General features: G+C 42.3%; 1 protein-coding gene across 1 annotated transcript in view; it reads left to right on the forward strand.

The window, feature by feature from the left end:
* IPO8 (importin 8) overlaps positions 1-21,217 on the forward strand; it is a 43,269-nt gene that overhangs the window by 13,558 nt on the left and 8,494 nt on the right. Inside the window, exons 7-21 of the mRNA XM_089671734.1 lie at positions 985-1,079; positions 2,612-2,696; positions 3,027-3,161; positions 3,758-3,857; positions 7,383-7,459; positions 7,894-8,010; positions 8,092-8,181; positions 9,209-9,374; positions 11,142-11,302; positions 11,869-11,994; positions 12,072-12,138; positions 12,400-12,525; positions 13,248-13,345; positions 13,670-13,765; positions 18,999-19,219. Coding sequence (XP_089527860.1) covers positions 985-1,079; positions 2,612-2,696; positions 3,027-3,161; positions 3,758-3,857; positions 7,383-7,459; positions 7,894-8,010; positions 8,092-8,181; positions 9,209-9,374; positions 11,142-11,302; positions 11,869-11,994; positions 12,072-12,138; positions 12,400-12,525; positions 13,248-13,345; positions 13,670-13,765; positions 18,999-19,219 — 1,760 coding nt within the window. The remainder of the gene's footprint in view (positions 1-984; positions 1,080-2,611; positions 2,697-3,026; positions 3,162-3,757; positions 3,858-7,382; positions 7,460-7,893; positions 8,011-8,091; positions 8,182-9,208; positions 9,375-11,141; positions 11,303-11,868; positions 11,995-12,071; positions 12,139-12,399; positions 12,526-13,247; positions 13,346-13,669; positions 13,766-18,998; positions 19,220-21,217) is intronic.

The raw sequence follows: 21,217 nt of genomic DNA on the forward strand, positions 1-21,217 counted from the left end.
TTTCTTATGCGCTCACCTTAATTTTAGCCTAACTAAAAATGAGGCTAAAACAACTTTTTGTCCTCAATTGGACAGATGAGGCAATTTCCAATGGTAGTTTACTTCCAGGAATGATGAGTTGCAAGATGCAGTAATTCAATTTTATGCCCAAAATCCTTTAACGCGTATACTTGAAGATTTGGATTCTGTCAGTGTTCACGCATAGCATTAGAGAATTAAAACACTTTCCAGCACAATTTTCTCCTTTTAGTTGTATAAATCAGATTTCTGTGTCTGTGATGTCACTCCTCCTCCTGGCTGAATTTCAAAGTTGCAGAAACAAAACCTCATGCGCTCTAGGACTCAATACAAGAGTGCAAAAGGTGGAAGGAATCCTGGAAACAGTTCCACAAATGCATGGAAGTTTGTGCAGCCCCAGCCTTGAATTTCAAAGTTGAATGATTAAATTAAGCACATATTGCACTTTATAAATAATTTAATTTATTTAGTGGAGCGCGACACATATTAATTTATTTTAATCATTTATTCACAAAATGATATGAGTATGTGTTAAAGTGTCAGTGAACCACAATTGATTTAAATTTATTAATTATTTTTTAATTAAATCGAATTAATTTTTATGCACTAAAATTATACACCATAGTAGCTTGCAAGCACATTTATATTTAACTCACGTAACGTTGTTGGAGTGCCACTTAGTCCTGGAGTACCGCGAGCCCAGCCTGCATGATGATGCGCCCCTGCAGATGGAGGGGTAAACAACAGGCTGGGCTCACAAGAAACTGGCAGAATGATGTGACTGGTATTCTGCCTGAAGAGGAATACTCTGGGTGGGTCCCCAAAGGGAGCCAGAGAAAGCGCCGAGAGGGTATGTAGAACTTGCAATTTATTTATTTAAGAAAAAAAAAGAAGGAAAACTTGCTTGATTTTAATCTGGGATATTTTAAAAATGTTTCTTTGCTGATCTTGTGCTCGCATTGTTAGGAAACGCTTCAGGTGGATGAAGATGACCGTCCAGAGCTGGTCTGGTGGAAGTGCAAGAAGTGGGCCCTTCACACCATCACCCGACTCTTTGAACGGTAAAGTCGGCATATTATGAAGCTCTTGCCTCTTTTAACTAGTTGCTTACCTTAGCTGGACCATGTATGCTATGCAAAAAAATACAAGTACCTAGGTTTTAGTTTGAAAGTACAGGTCTTCCACTCTGCTGCTGCTAGGGCAGGCCATAGACGGGTCGTTTATCGGCCGAATTTTTGTCCGACCGAAAAATCGGCCGATATTCGCACAGTTAGTGGGGCAATGCCATCGGCCGTTTTTCGTGGATCTTCTCGTTTCTTTTTATCAGTCATGCTGGAAAATCTACAAAAACCGGCCATTTCTCGTAAGCATTGGTGGCAGCATCCATGGCAGCAACGACCGATTTTTGCCAGAGAGTTGATAGAGTTGCCAGAGATCAGATATTGGCGACCATGTAAACAAGCCTGCACACTGCACACAGTGTGATTGGATTAGTTATTCAAATCACGAGTTCCCTTTGATGTGTATTTGTTAGTTGGAGCAATATACTATGTGGGTTGATAAGAATGAATATGACAACTCTGAAACTTGCACCTTTCAGCCCCGGTTCACACTGATGTGTTGCAGGAAATGCAATAATTCTTGTGCATTTCCCACACTGCATAGCAATTGCACTGTGTTCTGCGATCTGCTGCAGGTGTCAATGGAAAGTTAGCAACACCCCAAAAGCAGGTCACAAACGCAGTGCATTTGCGTGAATTGGATCGCATGGATATAAACACCCATGCGATCCGCTTCCAGAGCGAATAAAAAAAAAGATACCCGCACCTTTTTGATGCAGATTCAAAATGATTCATTCAAAATGAATCTAGGCTTAAAAGAGAGCAATCCATAATGGCTCCGATATGTTTTGTTTGGCAAGTTCTCGGTAAGACTGGCCGGTTTAGTAAGAGGTAGAGGTGGCTTTTTTTTGTTCTGCAATATAACGTTACAGTGGTGAACCTTTTGCTAACCTTACAAGTCTGCAGTATATATACATATATATATATATATATAGCATACAGCAACTGTAACGTTTTCATATAATAACCTAAGTTTTTAGATTTAAAAATCTGGTCTTGAGTTCCAGGGCAGTGATTGTATGTAGGCTGAGAGACTTCCCTCCACTAGTGATCAGACTGCAACATTGTAACTTTATAGCAAGTCACAAGTTTTGAGGCTGAACTGTGTCAGACATTTTTGAACAGAGCCAAGAACTGCATAGGCATCAAGGTTTACATGATTGTGTCATTTCTAAGCCAGCATCAAAGTCCAGGAAGTAGAAGGTGACCCTGGATGATGCCTGAAAAAAGATGGTGCTTTCCATCTGGAGAGAAAATCAGATGAAAGCATTGTCAGACAGAGTACTGTAATCTCTGTGAGAGGTAATAAATACCTGGAAATGTTACATTTATACAATACATAGTGTGCATTTAAGTGACATAAGTATCAGAAATTAGGTCTGATTCAATCCTAAACAACTTATTTTTTCCTTTGTGTCTTGTCTGAAAATGATCTCTCTCTCTACCACTTACATTGGCATTGTATTCTTTAGGTATGGAAGTCCTGGAAGTGTCACCAAGGAATATATTGAGTTCTCAGAATTCTTTGTGAAAACATATGCTGTGGGAATATTGCAGGTGATTTTGTATTCTGCACACTTTTTTTACCATTAGCTGCATACATACAGAGCTAAATACACTTGTTGATTAAAAAATTTGATTGAAGCTGATGTTTATCTTGCTTCTATTTTGCTGGTTCTTCCCTCCCCCTCATCAACACGCTAATGAAAATTTTAAAATAAAACATTTCCTTTGCATTATACACCTTATTTTAGTCCTAGTGATGTCAACAGGGTTTCAGATTCTATACGCAATGTAGGCAGATCATGAACATAAAGAACATTTGCTTGGTAATTATTTTGTTGGGGAGGAATTGTCACACTACATCAATATGTTGTTTGTTCTCAGGTTCTGCTGAAAGTCCTGGAGCAGCACAGACAAAAGCAGTATGTGGCCCCGCGGGTTTTGCAGCAGACTCTCAACTACCTGAACCTGGGGGTGTCTCATGCCGTCACCTGGAAGGTTCTGAAGCCAAACATGCAGGTGAGAACACTGTCAAACATAGGTGAGCTGAAAGGGACATGTGTTCAGCAAGTCTTTACTACAACACTTTTAGTCTCTGACGTGACAGATTCCACCTAAGGAGCTAAAGAACCCTAAGGCCACATTCACACTTTTTCATTGTAGCAATACACATTATATTAATTTTGAATGGCAACCAACATGTGTCCACAACACAGGGTGCAATACTGTGTGCAAGGTCACCAAAATGGTGCTTGCCTGTTCTTTTAGGCATTTTGTTATGTTGACAGCCCTTTAAAATGAATGAGCTGCCCTAATGCAACACACGTTAATGCATAACATAAATGCAATAAGTCCTTGTGTTAACACACCATAATGGGAATGAGCCATAAAAATGACTCCTGTAAGATAGTTAGCAGCTAGTTATTCTTTTAGCAGATCTGCTTTTTGGCTTCTAAATTTTTTCCACCCTTGCTGGACACAAAGGAAAAGAATGAATGATCAAACCAGTTTGCAGGGTAAAACTGTCAAAGTGTCTCCACTTTTTAAACATAGTGTAAGTAAGTGATTGTAAACATTTTTCACTTAGACTTTATACCCTACCTCTTGCTTCTTAGAGTATTTCTGAAGAGGTGATTTTCCCCTTGATGTGCTACAAAGATGAAGATGAGGATTTGTGGCAGGATGACCCATATGAGTACATTCGCATGAAGTTTGGTAAATAGATTTTTTTTTGCTTGTTTGAATTAAAAGAGAAGGCTAAGTAATAAAGCAGCAATTAAATGAAACTTTAGTCAGAAAATTAAGTCCTGCTAGATCATTTTAGGCTGACCCCTTTCACAGGTATAGCTATGTAAAACATTGCAAATAAGTGACTATACTATTTAAAATCCAGAAATACACTGTCTCATCCTGCTCTGCACATGCCCAGTTGCTCTATTTTTGGCACTGTACTGAAAATGTAATGGCCAATCTGCTGACAGGGCTTTGGGCTTCAGCAAAAAGGCAGCCTCCAGCAAGAAGAAACAGGAGGCAAGTGGAGTGTATGTTCCTTGCTAAAGAACATAATTTTGTATCAGGTTGGTACGGGTAAAGTTCCACTTTAAATATTTTCTCCCTTTTTTCTCCACATGTCCCTGCATATATTTTATAACCATTCACAATGTAATGCCTGTTTTAGCATTTTGTTATCTTTTCTATGTGGTCATGTGGCCACAAAGCTCTGGCTCCTCTATGTAATGTGGAGGGCCGACAACAGGAGTGAATTTCATAGGGCAGTAATGGTGTCCACTGTTTTAGGTGGTGTTGGAGGAAGAGAGAGTTCCCTCTCATAAGCCGCATCAGAAGTAGCAGAGATTGAAGCTTTGCAGATACGTGACCGCATAAAAAAAATGCTAACAATGGTATTTGCATTGTGATTTGTTATAAATTGTATACAGGGCCATGGGGTGACAAGGAAAGGGAACGCTTAAATGTTGGTTTATTACTTAGTCTTTCCTTCTACTTTTCACACAGCTAACAAAACTGTTAATGTTATGTTCACAAAGAATAATATATGTAGCACAGGTTTTCTATTTTATTGTATATGCAGATAGTCTATAACAGGGCTTGACAAATTTGCTTTGAATCTAATAGCCAGCTAAAAAAGTTAGGTGACAGTTTTTTTGTTTTTTTTTTTAGTAACGGCTTTATTTTCATATTTTCATTGACCGAGATGGCAGATCTTGAATTTTCTAATGGAGGGGACTGGAGCCGGGCATGCTGCTGGGTGGGACGGTTTTTGATGTGTGTGTGGCATGGTATGTTGACTGGGTTCTGCTCACCGCCAGCGTCATGTGGACGAGGAGTGGGCCACAGTATGCATGAATTGGCTGGTGTCGAGGGAGAGGGGAGCGCTGAGGGAGGGGATGGAGGGTGCATGGGGGTGCCAGTGTGTAGAGAGGAATAGAGAAACTTTGGCTCTGCTGTGGATAAGCAGCAGAGCTGGAGGTTTTTTCTTTTTGCATGTTTGAGTTGGATTGGCTGCCCAGCGCCTGGAGCTGCATGTCTGGTGCTATGGGCAATGGGAGTTGCTAGTGCCTGGTGCTGGCAGTGAGTGGGCTGGTGGAAGCTCAAGTGTCAGGATGTAGTTTCTTGTTGCCATGGCAACCTGGGATTTTTAAGCCCTGCCTCCCCCCTCTCCCCCATATACCCTGATTCCCCCCCTCTATACATCTCTCCCCTCCTCTGTATACACACTGGTGTGGTCCGCCCTCCTTTCTATATGCACTCTGCCCCCCCCCCCCCCCATTGTATACACACTTGTCCTGTCCTCCCCCCTCCCCAAGGTCTGGTCTTCCCCCCTGTATACACCCCAGGTCTGGTCCTCCCCGTGTGTATTATGTGTATATGTATGTGTGTGTGTGTATGTGTGTGTGTGTATATATATATATATATATATATATATATATATATATATATATATATCCCTCCCTCCTAGATTGTAAGCTCGAAAGAGCAGGGCCCTCGATCCCCTCATGTTTTGCATTGTATTGGTATTGTTCTGTCACATGTTCTGTCCCCCTTAGTAATGTACAGCGCTGAGCGAACCATTGGCGCTTTATAAATACTGTATAATAATATATATATATATATATATACATACACCTGGAGATGTTGCAGTTGAGGTGGGAGCCCAGGCAGACAAAGGAGCACATCTGTCCCAGATCCACCGCTCCCCGGGGCATAGCAGGTGAACATACAGCTGAGGAAGCTCCTCCGCTATGTTCTCTGCCAGAACACCTCCACCGCGTCAAGCTCCTGCAGGGAGTACTGTCAGTCCGCCCGCTCTGTCAGGTGGAGGTCACATGGGACGGCACACAGGCCCACGGCTCCTTCACCTCCTGCACCGTGTGCGCACCAGGTGAGCTCCAGGGGGAGGAAGGCCAGCTTGGCATCGATGTGGTTTGGGCACGGTGGGCAGCAGAAGAGCCAACAGGTTTACCCCAGAGAGAAGCCATTCATCCTTGAACCCTGCTTGGGCATTGGGGGAGGGGATAGTGGCTGCCTGAGAAGAGCCCGGCCACCCCTGACTATATCACTCAGATCGGGCTTTACAGCCAGACATCAGACTCCAGCCCAGCCTACTGCCTACTTCCAGGGAAACTATAGAGACCAGCAGGGGGGAGGGAGAAGGATCGGTTCCCCTGTGCCCCGAGCTGTTTGTCTGGGGCATACGGTAGTTGCTGATGGTTAGTGGGCTGACCAGCGCCCAGGCACCAGGTTGTGATTTCTGTTTGCCATGGCGACCTGGTGCCTGGGATTTGTCGAGCCCTGGTCTATAAGGCCTTCTTCACACGGCCGGGCAGCAGCAGCTGCTGGATTCCTGCGGCAAGGACTGGTGGATTCCTGCAATGACAGGGTTGTGTGAGCACCAGTGGCCGTTCTACACTTTTAAATTAACAGTGGGCTGACAGCGCCCGCTACTGTTTGCATGTAGCTGTACGTAGAATGGATAGCTGCGGTTAGGGACAGATGTCCAATCCTGGACGCCACTGACCCGTCACTGGTGTCGCAAAGCCTGCATTGCTGTTAAAACTTCAATTCACATGTCTGAAGGTGTGACTTTTTAAAACCAGAACAGTTAAATTTCAGACTGGAATCATCACCTTCGCCATCATGTGTCTTCCACATCTCTGCCCCAGTTGCACTTTCAGCCATGTAAATTGAAGGATTACCACCTGTGCAAATTTACTGCCACCAAGGATGAGATAATATAACTAGAACCAGGTGGTTCCACAACTTTCTCACCTCTCATCCTGTTCTTGGACAAACATCATCTACCTTGACACATGCCTTGATGACTGGATTAAGGTGTCTGTGCTACCTGTGTGGATTTAAATGCTGGGGTATGTTCTTACCACTCATTAGAACTGAAGAAGTGGCTTGGATAAACTATGAAACATCTTCAACATTACAGAACAGGTGCAGTTGAAGGTGACTAACCAATACTAGATGTATATGCAGTTCGATTTTTTGTGCACTATTCTCCATGCATGTATTTAGTTTTGTGGCATTTTCAATGCCATATCCAGTATGGCAGATCCTCCATTTTGTTCTGTAGATCAACCAAGGCTGTCAATTCATTCAGTGTCAGACCTTCCCACACCCGGCAGTTGTTTTTTTGTACACTGGGTACGTCACACCCAGTACTGCTTCTTGCTTGTTGTCCTTATCCATGACCTGTTGTGTTTCTGATTCTAGATGTGTTTGAAGATTATGTATCTCCTTCCACTGCTGCTCAAAACCTGCTCTTTACTGCCTCCAAGAAGAGGAAAGAGGTGAGTCAGGAACAATGGAAAAACTTTGTTTTTAACCACTTGCCATCTTGGATTTCAAGTGGTTAAAACAAGATTATGGCTGCAATTAAAAAAAAAAAAAAAAAAAAAATTAAAATCACCTCCATGGATACGCTACAGTGCAAACACGCACATAGTACCCACAGTGATTGTGCCACACATGAGGGCCTAGGGTCATAATTCATGGTTAATTGTAAACTGATAACCTGTAAAGACTTTTAAAGCGTCACCTATGAAAAATGTTGGATAGTGTAGTTTTTACCATTTGGCTGGTGCACGCAGTTTTGAGTCTTGACATGTTTGGTATATTTACCAAACCTCATCTTTTTCATTTTACCGAAAAAAGGGGCTATTGCGTTTTGTGTGTGCTAAAATTTATTTTGCGTATATTTTTCTAAAAATCCTCTTTATTTTAGGTGTTGCCAAAGATGATGAATTTTTGTTACCAGATCCTCACCAGTTCCTCGGTTGACCCGCGGAAAATAGATGGGGCGCTTCATGTGCTGGGCTCACTTGCAGAGATTTTATTAAAGGTAACAGGTTTGCCTACTACTGCTATGGTCACAGTATACATGTGACATTTCTGTTGTGTATTACTTTATATTTTCCTCCAGAAATCTGTGTACAAGGATCAGATGGAAGTCTTCATCCAGAATCATGTTTTCCCACTGTTCATGTCTGAGCTGGGCTACCTCCGAGCACGAGTAGGTCTTTCAGTTTTGAATTTTTTTTTAAATCTGCATCTTTCATAAATATCCTGCCACAAAGGTACTTGTTAAGACTCTTCCTGGCAGTGACAACACTCTTTCGCCATTTACCAGTTGTATTCCTGTATTGTCATGCATGATCCTCAGGAGTTTAAAAGTACAATTTACACAGACCTATTCCACAGTTGTCAGTTTTAGGAAAGTTTTATAGTGTAAAGTCAATTAGTGGACTATTATATTCAAAATGTGAAATAAGGGATGCTGCACATTAACCACTTCCGCGCCGCCCTATAACAGAAATACTGCTACAGGGCAGCATGGGTGCGTAAATCACATATATATGCATGATTTTGCAGTTCCGGGTAGGGGGCACGCACGCGCCCTACCTACGCCACCATTCGCGGCATCGGCTGCCAATCACCAGCTCCCAGTCAGTGATTCCCCACCGGGACCCGGCGATCTCCGAGCATTTCCGACGGGAGAGAGACCTATATGTAAACAGCACAGATCTCTAACCTGTCAGCTCCTGCACACTGCTTTGTATGGCTCTGCATAGCAGAGCCATACAAAGCAGTGTGCTTACAGTGAAACACACACACACAGTTAGTGTGTAACAGTAAAACCGCACACAATTAACCCTTTGATCACCCCAGTGCCATTACTACAGTATCAGTGCTTTTTATTAGCACTGATCACTGTATTGGTGTCACTTGGGATGTCAGTATAAAAAATTCCAGTATATATCCTGCCATTTGTAGAAGCAACTTCCCCTTTGCTGCCAGAATTAAGTTGAGTCAACCTAAATGCTTCTCTGCTATTCAAAAGAAGCCTTATATTTTTGTGAATACAAGGCTTTCTCTGATTGGCTGAAGTGGTAATTGTGAGACTATCTGCCTGTCAGTTAACCTGGAATTTTACTTTAAGAAAAAAAAAACCCCTTTTCATAAAGAATATTTTTAGCAAACTAATCTGTCATAATTCAGTTTTGTCCGTTATGTCATACTCCATCTTGTTTCTCTTCTAGTCATGTTGGGTTCTTCACTCATTCAGCACACTGAAGTTTCACAATGAGCTGAACCTTCGAAATGCCGTAGAGTTGGCAAAGAAAAGTCTGCTGGAAGATAAGGAACTGCCAGTGAAGGTGGAGGCTGCCATTGCTCTGCAGATGTTAATCAGTTACCAGGGGGCTGGTGAGAGAATTTTCAATATATTTGGTATATGTAACTCATCCAAAAATGCTACAGTACTGTACTATATTAAGTTGTCCCTTTATTAATCACAATATTGAAATAGAACACCAATACCCTAAATCGTAATATTTTTATACTATATAATGCAGGATTTATATTGCAACAACGGTTTGTGGAGTGCTCTACAATATAAAGAGGGACAGTGCAGTTACTATACAAATAAAGACAAGTGTTTTTAGGGCCCTGCTCATAAGAGTTTGCAATCTAGAAGGGAAGGGTTTATTCAAAAGGTAATAACTTTGTGAAGATTACAGTAGTTAGTGGAGAAAGTAGTTTCAGTTGTTGAGAAGAGGCAGGATAGGCTTCCTTAAAGAGATTTCGGGGAGTAGGAGATAGCTGAACAGATCTTCAGGTAGGTTCCAGAGGATGAGAGTGGCTCTGGAGAAACCCTGGAGGCGATGAGGGAGCCAAAAAGCAAGAGATCTTGGGAGGAGCAAAGTTGACGAATTAGGTGCTATTTTGAGATGAGGTTGGTGATGTAACTCAGGACAATTGTTATTGGCTTTGTATGTTAACATTTTTTGAATTCTATTTGTTGGGTGAGCGAAAGCCAGTGGAGTGATTTGCAGAGACGGGTGGCAGACACTAAGCGGTTGGTAAGGTGGATAAGTCTGGCAGTAGAATTCATGATAAGCAGAAAGTGGCATAGTCTGTGTAGAGGAAGGCCAACAAGCATGAGTTAGCAGTTGAGGCAAGAGATGACAAGGAAGTGATGATTGTGTCGTTAGTTAAGGGGCTGACAGAGGTGAAGACAGCAAGATTAGGACAGCGATTGGATGTGGCACTAAAAGGAGAGATCAAAATTCAGGATTACACCTAGCACCCTGGCATGAAGGGAGGGACTGATGGTTATGTTATTGATTTTGATGCGAAAGTCCGGTGACTTTTATGGGCTCAGTTTTGGAAGGTCTTGTTTTAGGAAGTGGTGTGACATCCATACTGAATTATCAATAAATAAGTGATGCACAAGTAGACTGAAGAAATGAGCTGAGGAGTAGATAGATTTTGGTGTTGGCATCATAGAGATCGTATTGGTAGCCTTGAGAGGATATTGACTGACTTAAGCAGCCCATACATGAGTCTTTTCTTTTTTTTCTTTTCTTTTTCAAGCGTAGATGTGGATAGGGGAAATCTTCCTGCTAAACTATTGTTTTCTGACAGCACGGAGATTTCCCTGCCATCTGAATATATGGATCAGTGTTGCCGGCGTTAGTGGCAGAAAAACAACAGGGTGGTTATACAGAAGGTGATCAGTAGATCGACTTCTGTACAACTATCCTGTCCATACATGGATCGAAATTTGTGCAGTACCTGCTGAACAGATTGAAATTTGAATTAAGGGAGAAGATGCAGATAGAGAATAGAATGGGACCGATGACCTTGGGGGGCCTTTAAAATCCAGCCACAACATTTTAGAGCAAGTGAACAAACACCCATCAGGCCTCTGTGTTGAGATTTGTTGAGAGTTCCTAGACCCCTGGAAAGCTGTAGCATGAAGATTGGCACTTGGCAGTAGGGCAGCAATTAGGTTAACCGGTTGCCTTTTCCAGCATGGATGGGATATAACCACAAATTATTCTGAGTATCTGGTGTAGGAGGTTTGGTAACTTAGACAAAATTGTCAATAGATTTAAACTACAGTGCTGTTGTACACTTTAAGATTGTAGTTTTGTATTTTATAACAATTCCAGCATTTTTAACCCTCAGCAAAAGAGTACATGAGGCCGTACATCCGACCAGTTATGCAGGAGCTGCTGCACATAGTTCGGGAGACCGAGAATGATGATCTGACCAACGTCATCCAGAAGATGATATGCGAGTACAGTCAGGAAGTGGCCCCCATTGCTGTGGATATGACAAGGCATCTAGTGAGTGGTGTTTGAAGATATGATGAATGGCAATAGTTTGGTGCTGTGATGTATATGTACAGGAGATATACAGGATAGCAATGATTCGGTGCTGTGTGTGCATGTATGTATGTATAGGACATATATAGGGTGGTGATGGTCAGCTGCTCTACAGTATGTGTGTACAAGAGAGATATAGAATGGTGATGGCCTGGTGCCGTGATCTATATATACAGGAGATATCCATGATGGTAATGATCCAGTACTCTGGTCTGTAACTAGGATATACAGGATGGAGACAGTCCGGTGCCCTTATTTGTATGTACAGGAGATTTAAAGGATGGTGGTTGCTCATTGCTCTGTACATGTGCAAAAAATGTCCAGGGTGGAGATGTTCCAGTGGTCTGATCTGTATGTACAGGAAAATATACAGGATTGTGATGGCCCAGTACTCTATGTATGTACAGGATGATGTATGAAGTTCTGTACATGTACAGGAGATATACAGGGTGGTCTGGTGTTTGTCTATATGTACAAGCGATATACAGGATTGTACCATGTCACTGCTCTTTGTGTTCTTTCTCCAGGCTGAGATATTTGTAAAGGTCCTGCAGAGTGAAGAGTATGAGGAGGTGGAGGACAAAACCGTCATGGCGATGGGAATCCTTCACACCATCGACATTGTCCTGACTGTTGTGGAGAATCATAAAGAGGTGTGTACCAGGACATGTAGCTTAGTGGATATCCCCCACTTTCCCTTGCCCTTTATAATTCTTTACCTTTTTTCCAGGTGAAGCAGCAGCTGGAGGGGATCTGTTTGCAGATTGTTGGTCTTGTGCTCCAGAAACATATTATAGGTATGAGCCACTAAAAAGATTTAAAGGAGGAGGTCACGTAGTAATATTTATACTTAGGGTGGTCACATAACCTAATTCTATTCTAAGACCTCATAAGTTCCAAAAAACATAATGTTATAAGTTTGGTTTTAAGCCTGTGTAAAAAGTGAAGTTTATAACAAATGAAGGCAATGATCAATTCCTGGACAGACTTTACAGTATGCTTTAGTGAGTAGTGCACAGTATTTTATCTATGGGATTTCATTTCTGCTGTCCCTACAGAGTTCTATGAGGAGATTCTAGCACTAGCATACAGCCTCACCAACCAGACCATCTCCCCACAGATGTGGCAACTTCTAGAGATCCTTTTTGAAGTTTTTCAGAGAGACTGCTATGAATATTTTACAGGTTTGTTATTACATAAACATGTTTGATGTGTTCTGTAGCAGGAATAGTTACTTCCTTTCATCTGTCGGCCAGTGTTCCCTGCAACCTTTAAGTGGGGTTGTCAGTAACTTTTTGAGTCTGCACATCCAAATTTCCAAAATGTTACATTTAGGCTGTTTTCACACTGAATATATTTTGTTCTGCTTTCGTGTTAAGAAAAAAAAAAAAGCGGAAGAACAATGTGTGAGTGTGTAATCATATGGAACTCTTCACACCGATCTGTTTCAGGTTTGCTACATTTTTTAAAATCCTGCTTGCTACAGTTTTTAATAGAATGAATGGAAACGCAGCAAAAATGCATCAAGCATGCACCCGTGTTGCTTTTTTTGCTGCGGTTTTTGAGTCACACATTCTGTAAACTCATATGCGTTTTTGCTAAAGATTATGTAAAAATAGCAGCCTTGCATCAACAGTATTATTTAAAACAGACAGTGGCTTTTTGACCCTGTTGGCAGTAGTGCTGGAACCGCAGGCTTAGTGACAGCTGCTGTCCAGCACTAAGCCCAGGAACTGAAACAATCATCACCTGGGCTTCCGGTGCTTTTACAGATTGCTCCATAGGAATGTAAATGCTATGCAGTAAGATGAGCTTTATTTTTTGCTTTCTGACTATAGATCCATATGATAGATCCTCATGTATTCATTATTCTTTCTCTCCCCCCCCCCCTTCTTTGTATGCACAGATATGATGCCACTTCTTCATAATTATATCACGGTGGATACAGGCACACTGCTGACTAACCCTAAACACCTGGAGATTATTTACACCATGTGTAAGAAGGTGAGATGCTAAAAGCACATTAGTGTGCATGCGTATATACATAACATTTTTTCTTGCAGCCAAGAATATAAATAAAATTTGTTTAACATAACCATCACCTTACTTTGATTCAGCAAACAGAATGATTACGTTGTAATAAAAGAAGATTCATCTGGTCGCTGGTTTTTTTTTTTATGGTGGGCAGGAACACCACATCCCAACCACCAATTTTTTTGCCTCTTCCCCCAACAGCAAGTATAATGGCCTAATAGGTTTGACTAAAGCAATGAACCCTAAGAATCTGCAGTGGTTTTTGAACAACAACCCCATTCTCTCATTGGACAGGTGCTGACAGGAGAAGCGGGAGAAGATGCGGAGTGTCATGCAGCCAAACTCCTAGAGGTCATTATTCTTCAGTGTAAGGGTCGAGGGATAGACCAGGTAAGCTGAAAATAGGAATGAATCCAATATACACAACTGATTATTTGTCTGTCTTGCTCTCTCTCTTATTCAGTCTTTCTTTCTTTTTTTTTTGCTTTCTTCATTCTGGGTACACTACTAGAGTGGTCACAAATCATAGCTTTTTTATATTGATAATGAGCTTATTTTATGTGGCCATTTTTAGGTATAGTGCTTCTTTTTTAATCTCCTCACAAACATCATATTTTGATTTAAGTGATACTAAACCTAAAAATGTTTTTTACCTTTAATAGATTGCTTGGGTTTCTTTCCTGGGTTGCTTTCCTGATTTTGACTACAGGAAACCTTCCCCTCTCCTCATCCCAATACTATAAGGGGGAGGGAAATGTTTTGTAGTCTAGTGGTGGAATGGCTACCAACCCTGCTTGGGATTTCAGTGCAGCAGAAGCAGCGTTGTCTGCTGACATAGGAAGTTGGGAGCTTACTGAATTTCTTATCAACAGGTATTTTTCGGTATTTGCAGCATTTAAAGACAATTATGGGGAAATGTGCATGTATTTTAGAGATGTATGAACTTTTTTTTTTTGCCCAGACACTTTGAGCTTTCCAGATTTGATTGTGTTTTTTTCCTGTTTATTCAATGATTGTAGAGGTAATGTGGTTCTGTGAAGCACATTCTAAAAAAGACTCGTATGGAAATCTTGGAAAAAATGAGCTGTAGTGTAGAGGATCTTACTTCAATTTGACCTAATATGTGGTTGCATCAGACTGACCACAAGATGGTGCTGCAACTCATTGAAAGATTCCTCCCCTCAATATAACTTACAATAGTAGAAGAAAAGTATGGCCAAAGCTTTTGTGGCCATATTTCCCTTGTGGGTCACAGGAGTGTAATTACTTTTGCTGTCTTGTGACCCAGAATCCACCAATAGCAGGCTAAAGTCCACTGTCAGCTAATGTCACAGATCCGCTCCAGGCCCTGGAAGGATTCAGACCATATTGTTGGGATCCATCTAGCTGTCTCATTGGCAGCTGGCTCTTGCTCTCAACACATGACTCAGAACCAAAGCCAGCTGTAACTGCTCTCTCTCTCCAGCCCTGCACTCCTGTGAACTCTGGAGAGCAGTGACTGACGGTCACAACTCTTCCGTTAAATCAAGCCAAGAACTGTATGATCAGCAGTCATGTGATCACTCAGTTCTTGGGCTTAGAGCTGGAAGGGGACAGGTGCAGCATCAGACAGATTCTGAAGCATGAAGATGAGTATGAATTTTTAGTTTTTATCCCAAGTCCATACTTTTCATTAATTGCATTTCTTGTCAGTTGTGGGACACAGATACTCATCTTTCAGTTATACTGCTGCCTACAGGAAGATTAACACTGGCAAACAATAAAACTATTCTTCATGTCTGCTGTGTAAAAAACAAACCTATTTTTTGCTAGCACCTTTTTTCTCTTCAAGACTCTTCTTCGCCAGCATTCTTCTTTATACTCTTGCTAGAGCTGGTCTCTCTGTGTGCAGCTATCCGACGCAGCTGACCTCATCCTGGCCTTGGAGTGCAATGTCTGGACTGGACACTGTGAATAGCCTGGAAGTGACTTTCAGACGCTGTGTTCTGCTTTTGTTTTTTCCAGAGCTTCTTCCGGTAAAAAGGTAGCCACAGAGTGCTTTCCAGGTCCAGAGTACTTAGTATTGCCTCAGCGATTGCTCTGTCTCTGAAGACTTGCTGTGTGAGTTGGCCGGTTGGGCTGTGCAGAACAGTTCTGCTGTAAAAGGTGGCCCCCAGCTCACACTTTTTAAACCAAACAGCCCTGGGGCTGCTTGCAGCTGCTTGAAGTGGCTGACATAAGCAGTCTGGAATCCTGTAGCCCTCTGCTCCTAGAGTCTATTTCCTTAACTCTGTCGGACATGGTTCACTCCTGTGTCCCCTCAGCTGAGGTTTTTGTTACAGTTGTGGCTCAAATCACCCAGTGTTTGGCCGATTTTGATCGCAGAGGCCCCATGCTGCCACTCTTTCTCCTGCAGATTCTTTATCTGACCTACTGATGAGACTCTGTGTGATTCTAAGTTGTTCCAGTCTTTACCTGACGAGTTTGCCTATTTCGAGTCCTCTGCCATTATTCTAAAAAAAAAAAAAAAAAAAAAAAAAAAAGAAAGACTGTTTCAGCTTTTAATGCAGTATGCACCACTTTGAAACTGGAGGAACAGCCAGTTGTTTCTAACCTAACCTTGGGTCCTTTAGAGCCCTTAAGACAGTAAAGACTTCCCAGTGGATCTACTGTTCCAAGTCTCCCTTTACTGATTGGGAAACACTGTGTCAAGATGTTTGCTGCTGCTACTCGCTTGTTAACCTTGTACTCATTTGATGAGGACTTTGTAAAAAAGTGGTCTGCCAAGCAGATCCAGCAGTGTCCTTTCCTAACAAAGGCCAAACTTGCGGAGGATGTACCTGTCTTTATGGGCCCAACTGATAAATAATTGGGAGCTCTCTCTAGAGCTTTGATCTCAAGCAGGCCCTGCTCCTTACCGTATTTTGTTATCTTACCTTGCCAAAACTTGCTTCAACCTGTTCACCATTCCCAAACCCAGAGTATCTGAAAGGATGCATACCTACATTGTTCCGTTGTTCCAGCACGTCAGCATTTCCTATGCCTTGCTGTGAGAACTCTATGCTACCCTTCAGGCTCTGGTCTGTAGCTTGGGCTTTCGCCAAGGTGCTGGCTCCAGTATTAGCTGTGTTGTAATCTCAAAGCATCCCCATTGTGGGATACTTAGATGACCTTCTGTTAAAGGAACAGTCAGCACAGGCTCTGTCAGACAACATAGCTTTGACTATCCAGATGTTTATAGTGGCTTGGATGGAACTATTAGAAATCGGCACTAGAATCGACTTATTGTTCTGAGTACCTGGATCTAGTTGTGGATGTGGCATTGACCAGAATGTTTCTTCCACAGGAGATACGTCTGCGTTTTAGATTAGAGCTTTTCAGTCTAGGAGTCATTTGTCTATCTGCTTTTGCATGAGAGTCTTTGGTCTGATGGTAGCCTCCTTGAAGGCAGTCCCTTTTGCTTGGTTTCACTCAAGATCTCTACAATGCAACCTTTTATCATTGTTTATTGAGTCAGTCCAGTTCCTGAACAGAGTGATTCCATTCATTTGGCACTGAGAACCTGGCATGGTGGCTCAGCAATCCAACTCTTTTGTTTGGCCAGTCCTTCTTTCCTGTCCTTTTGGAAGAGCCTTGTGACAGATGCCAGCCTGTGGGGCAGGGGAGGAGTCCTGAGAACCGTTGGTGCATTTAGCTGTTGGAATCTTGTTTCCCAATCGGTATACTGAAACTTCAGTGTGCCTATCTCTGCAGCCTCGTACCATCCTGCTTGAGTATCATCTGATCCAGTTTCAGTTAGACAATACCACGACAGTGGTATATGATAACCATCAGAGAGAAAATCTCAGTGACAAGAGAGGTAGACCGCATGCTGCCTTGGCTAGAAATTCCTGTTTCAGCCTTGTCCGCCATGTGCATTTAGGCTTGGATAGTTGGCAGGCAGATCTTCTCCTCTGGGTGTGCCTGGCTTTGGGGCAGTGGTCCCTCTACCCACAGGTGTTCCTGGACCTGTGTCTCAATGGAGGACATGTGGACCCTCTGGCTTCCATATTAAACAAAAAAACTATACTGGTTTGTCTGTAGGTTCAATGATCCTCTAGTGGAGTCAGTGGATGCTCTGGCGGATCCATGAGATTGGTAAACCTTGATCTGTGCCTCCCTTGAAATTTCTTCCTCGTCTGCTTTGCAGGATTGTTCTGGTTATCCTCGTTGCTTTGGACAGGTCCTGATGGATGTGGTACGCATACCTGGTGAGGTTCCTGGTGAATGCTCTGTGGGCCTGCCAAATTGTCGTGATCTTCTGTCTGAGTGACTGATTTACCATCCTGTTTCATGATCGCTGGCTATAATGGCTTGACCTGTTGAAGCCCAGCTTTTAAGGGGTAGAGGCATTTCTGAATGTATGATCCCTTCAATGCTACAAGCTAGGAAATCTACATACCCCCAAGGTTTATCATTGGACATGGAAGGCATACTTCACTTAGTATGGGTCTTGGGGTTTCCACCTTAGGGGTTTCTCTGTGAAAAGCATTCTCTCCTTCCTGCAGCTGGTTCTAAACTAGGGTTTGGCTCTCTGGACTGTCAAAGGTCAGGTTTCTGTCCTTTTCTCTTCTGTTTTAAATTGGTGGATTCTCACTCTTTGAGTACTTTGTGTAAAGGAAATCTCTTGTGTAGCTCTCCCTATTCTTTCCCATGTGATTCTAAAACCCCTGTGGCTTCAGAAACCATCTTTATAACCTCTTTGAGACCTTTCTCCTCTCTACTCTTATAAGGTGGCATTCGTTGTTGCCAGCACCTCTGCAAGGTGAGTATCTGAACGAACTGCTGTAACCTGCAAGTATACCTACACAAAACCAGGACTTCCATCTCACCTAAAGCAGTTTCTGCCTTTCACCAAAATCAGAATATCATTCTTACATACCACTGTCTTGCTCCTTTTCACTAAAAAAAAGTTCCATCCATTGTGTGGATGTGATTTGGGCTGTCAATCTGTCTTTCTGCCATTGCTTCTTTCAAGAAGATTGATTCTTTTTCTGTTTCTGGAAGGATCTCAGAAAGGTGCATGTGGCTTCTCATTCTCATTTCTTGGTGACTCAGGTAGACCATAATCCTAGCTTTAGGTATTAAGAATTGGGTTTTACCCTTTCCTGTCAAGGCCTACAGTACTATATCTGGGAGTGCTTCTTTGACTTTTCAGCATCAAGCTACTGTTTCTTGGATTTTCAAGGCTGCCACCTGGTTTTCTGTTCACACATTCTGTATGTTCTTCCAGGTGAACATTAAAACCTCAGCTAATACTGACTTGGTTTTTGTTTGCTTTTTGGATATCCTAAAGGTGAAATATTCCCGTATCTTTCCATGAACTAGAAAGAATATAGGGTTTTTGTACTCATCATAAAAACCCTATTCTTGGATTCCATTGGGAGGCTCAGGTCCCACCCTCCTGTGTTTTATGATCATTCTCTGGGTATTGCTTTGCTACTAAGCTGAGGCATGTTGGTAGTAGGAGAGGTTATCCTGGGCTAGCCTACAGTTTTTTTTGTTTGCTAGTGTCCAATCCCCTTGAAAAGAATTTTGCAGTGAGTACAAAAATCCTATGTACATTCCTGTTTTTTCTCTGAGAACTGTCACTGTGTTTCCTCAGTGCATCCCGCTTTTTGTTGAAGCTGTCCTCGAACGGTTGACGCGAGGTGTGAAATCCAGCGAGCTGCGCACCATGTGCTTGCAGGTTGTTATTGCAGCTCTGTATTATAACTCCGCTCTGCTCCTCAACACCCTGGAACAGATCCGGTTTCCGCACAGTTCAGAGCCAATCACAGCACAGTTCATCAACCAATGGGTGAACGACACGGACTGCTTCCTGGGGCAAGTAATGTATTTCTTCAGTATCCACTGTGCAGTTCAAGTATAACATTTTTAATCTTTGTCAAATTTGCCAAATTATGTTCTTATTTTGCTGCTAAACTTCAAACCCCATTTCTCCAACATATGAATGTTTGGAATCGCCACTTTTATCGTTGAATTCTTTATGCGATTATGTGATTCTGTATCTGCAATTTTCTAAAAAAAAATTTTATTATACAGTGAGGAACAGAAGTATTTGAACACCCTGCGATTTTGCAAGTTCTCCGACTTAGAAATCTTGGAGGGGTCTGAAATTCAAATTGTATGTGCATTTCCACTCTGAGAGACAGAATTAAAAAAAAAAATTAAGGAAATCACATTGTATGATTTTTAAAGAATTTATTTGTCTTGCACTGCTGAACATAAGTATTGGAACACCTAAGAAACAGCAAGAATTCAGGATCTCAAAGACCTGTTACTGTGCCTTTAAAAAGTCCACCTCTACTCCACTCATTAATCTAACTTAGTAGCACCTGTCTGAGCTCTTTAAAGACACCTGTCCACCCCACAGTCAGTCAGACGCCAACTACTACCATGGGCAAGACCAAAGAACTGTCAAAAGGCACCAGAGACAAAATTGTGGAACTCCACAAGGCTGGAAAGGGCAAGGGGGCAATTGCCAAGCAGCTTGGTGAAAATAGATCAACTGTTGGAGCAATTGTTAGAAAATGGAAGAGGCTAAAGACGACTGTCAGTCTCCCTCGGACTGGAGCTCCATGCAAGATCTCACCTCGTGGGGTATCACTGATGATAAGAAAGGTGAGGAATCAGCTCAGAGCTACAAGGGAGGAGCTGGTCAATGACATGAAGACAGCTGGGACCACAGTTTCAAAGGTCACTGTCGGTAGAACACTATGCCATCATGGTTTCAAATCATGCATTGCACAGAAGGTTCCCCTGCTCAAGTCATCACATGTCCAGGCCCGTCTGAAGTTTGCCAATGACCATCTGGATGATCCAGAGGAGGCATGGGAGAAAGTCATGTGGTCAGATGAGACCAAAGTAGAACTTTTTGGTCTAAACTTCACTCGTCGTGTTTGGAGGAAAAAGAAGGATGAGTTGCATCCCAAGAACACCATACCTACTGTGAAGCATGGGGATGGTAACATCATGCTTTGGGGGTGCTTTTCTGCGAAGGGGACAGGATGACTGCACTGTATTAAGGAGAGGATGAATGGGGCCATTTATTGTGAGATTTTGAGCAACAACCTCCTTCCCTCAGTCATAGCATTGAAGATGGGTCGTGGCTGGGTCTTCCAACATGACAATGAAGCACACAGCCAGGATAACCAAGGAGTGGCTCCGTAAGGAGCATATCAAGGTTCTGGAGTGGCCTAGCCAGTCTCCAGACCTAAATTCAATAGAACATCTTTGGAGGGAGCTGAAACTCCGTGTTGCTTAGCGACAGCCCCAACACCTGACAGATCTAGAGGAGATCTGTGTAGAGGAGTGGGCCAAAATCCCTGTTGCAGTGTGTGCAAACCTGGTCAAGAACTACAGGAAACGTTTGACCTCTGTAATTGCAAACAAAGGCTTCTGTACCAAATGTTAACACTGATTTTCTCAGGTGTTCAAATACTTATGTTCAGCAGTGCAAGACAAATACATTCTTTAAAAATCATACAATGTGATTTCCTGAAATTGTTTTTTAATTCTGTCTCTCAGAGTGGGAATGCACCTACAATGTGAATTTCAGACCCCGCCATGATTTCTAAGTGGGAGAACTTGCAAAATCGCAGGGTGTTCAAATACTTCTGTTCCTCACTGTATAGTCAGAGCCTAAAATATCAAACCATATTCTGATTTCCTAGCATGCATTGCTTCATCTATTCTAGATGCCAGATTGTTGTGTGCACACAGTGGTTTCCTTATGTGCACGAAAAAACCAAAGCAACCAGTAGAATTTTAAAAAGCGGGTGAGGTTTCCTAAAATGTATTTGAAGAATTAAAGGGTCAGTC

Source organism: Staurois parvus, unplaced genomic scaffold (genome assembly GCF_062004578.1).
Source record: "Staurois parvus isolate SC_StPar_1 unplaced genomic scaffold, SC_StPar_1.0 ptg000114l, whole genome shotgun sequence".
Lineage (NCBI taxonomy): Eukaryota > Metazoa > Chordata > Amphibia > Anura > Ranidae > Staurois > Staurois parvus.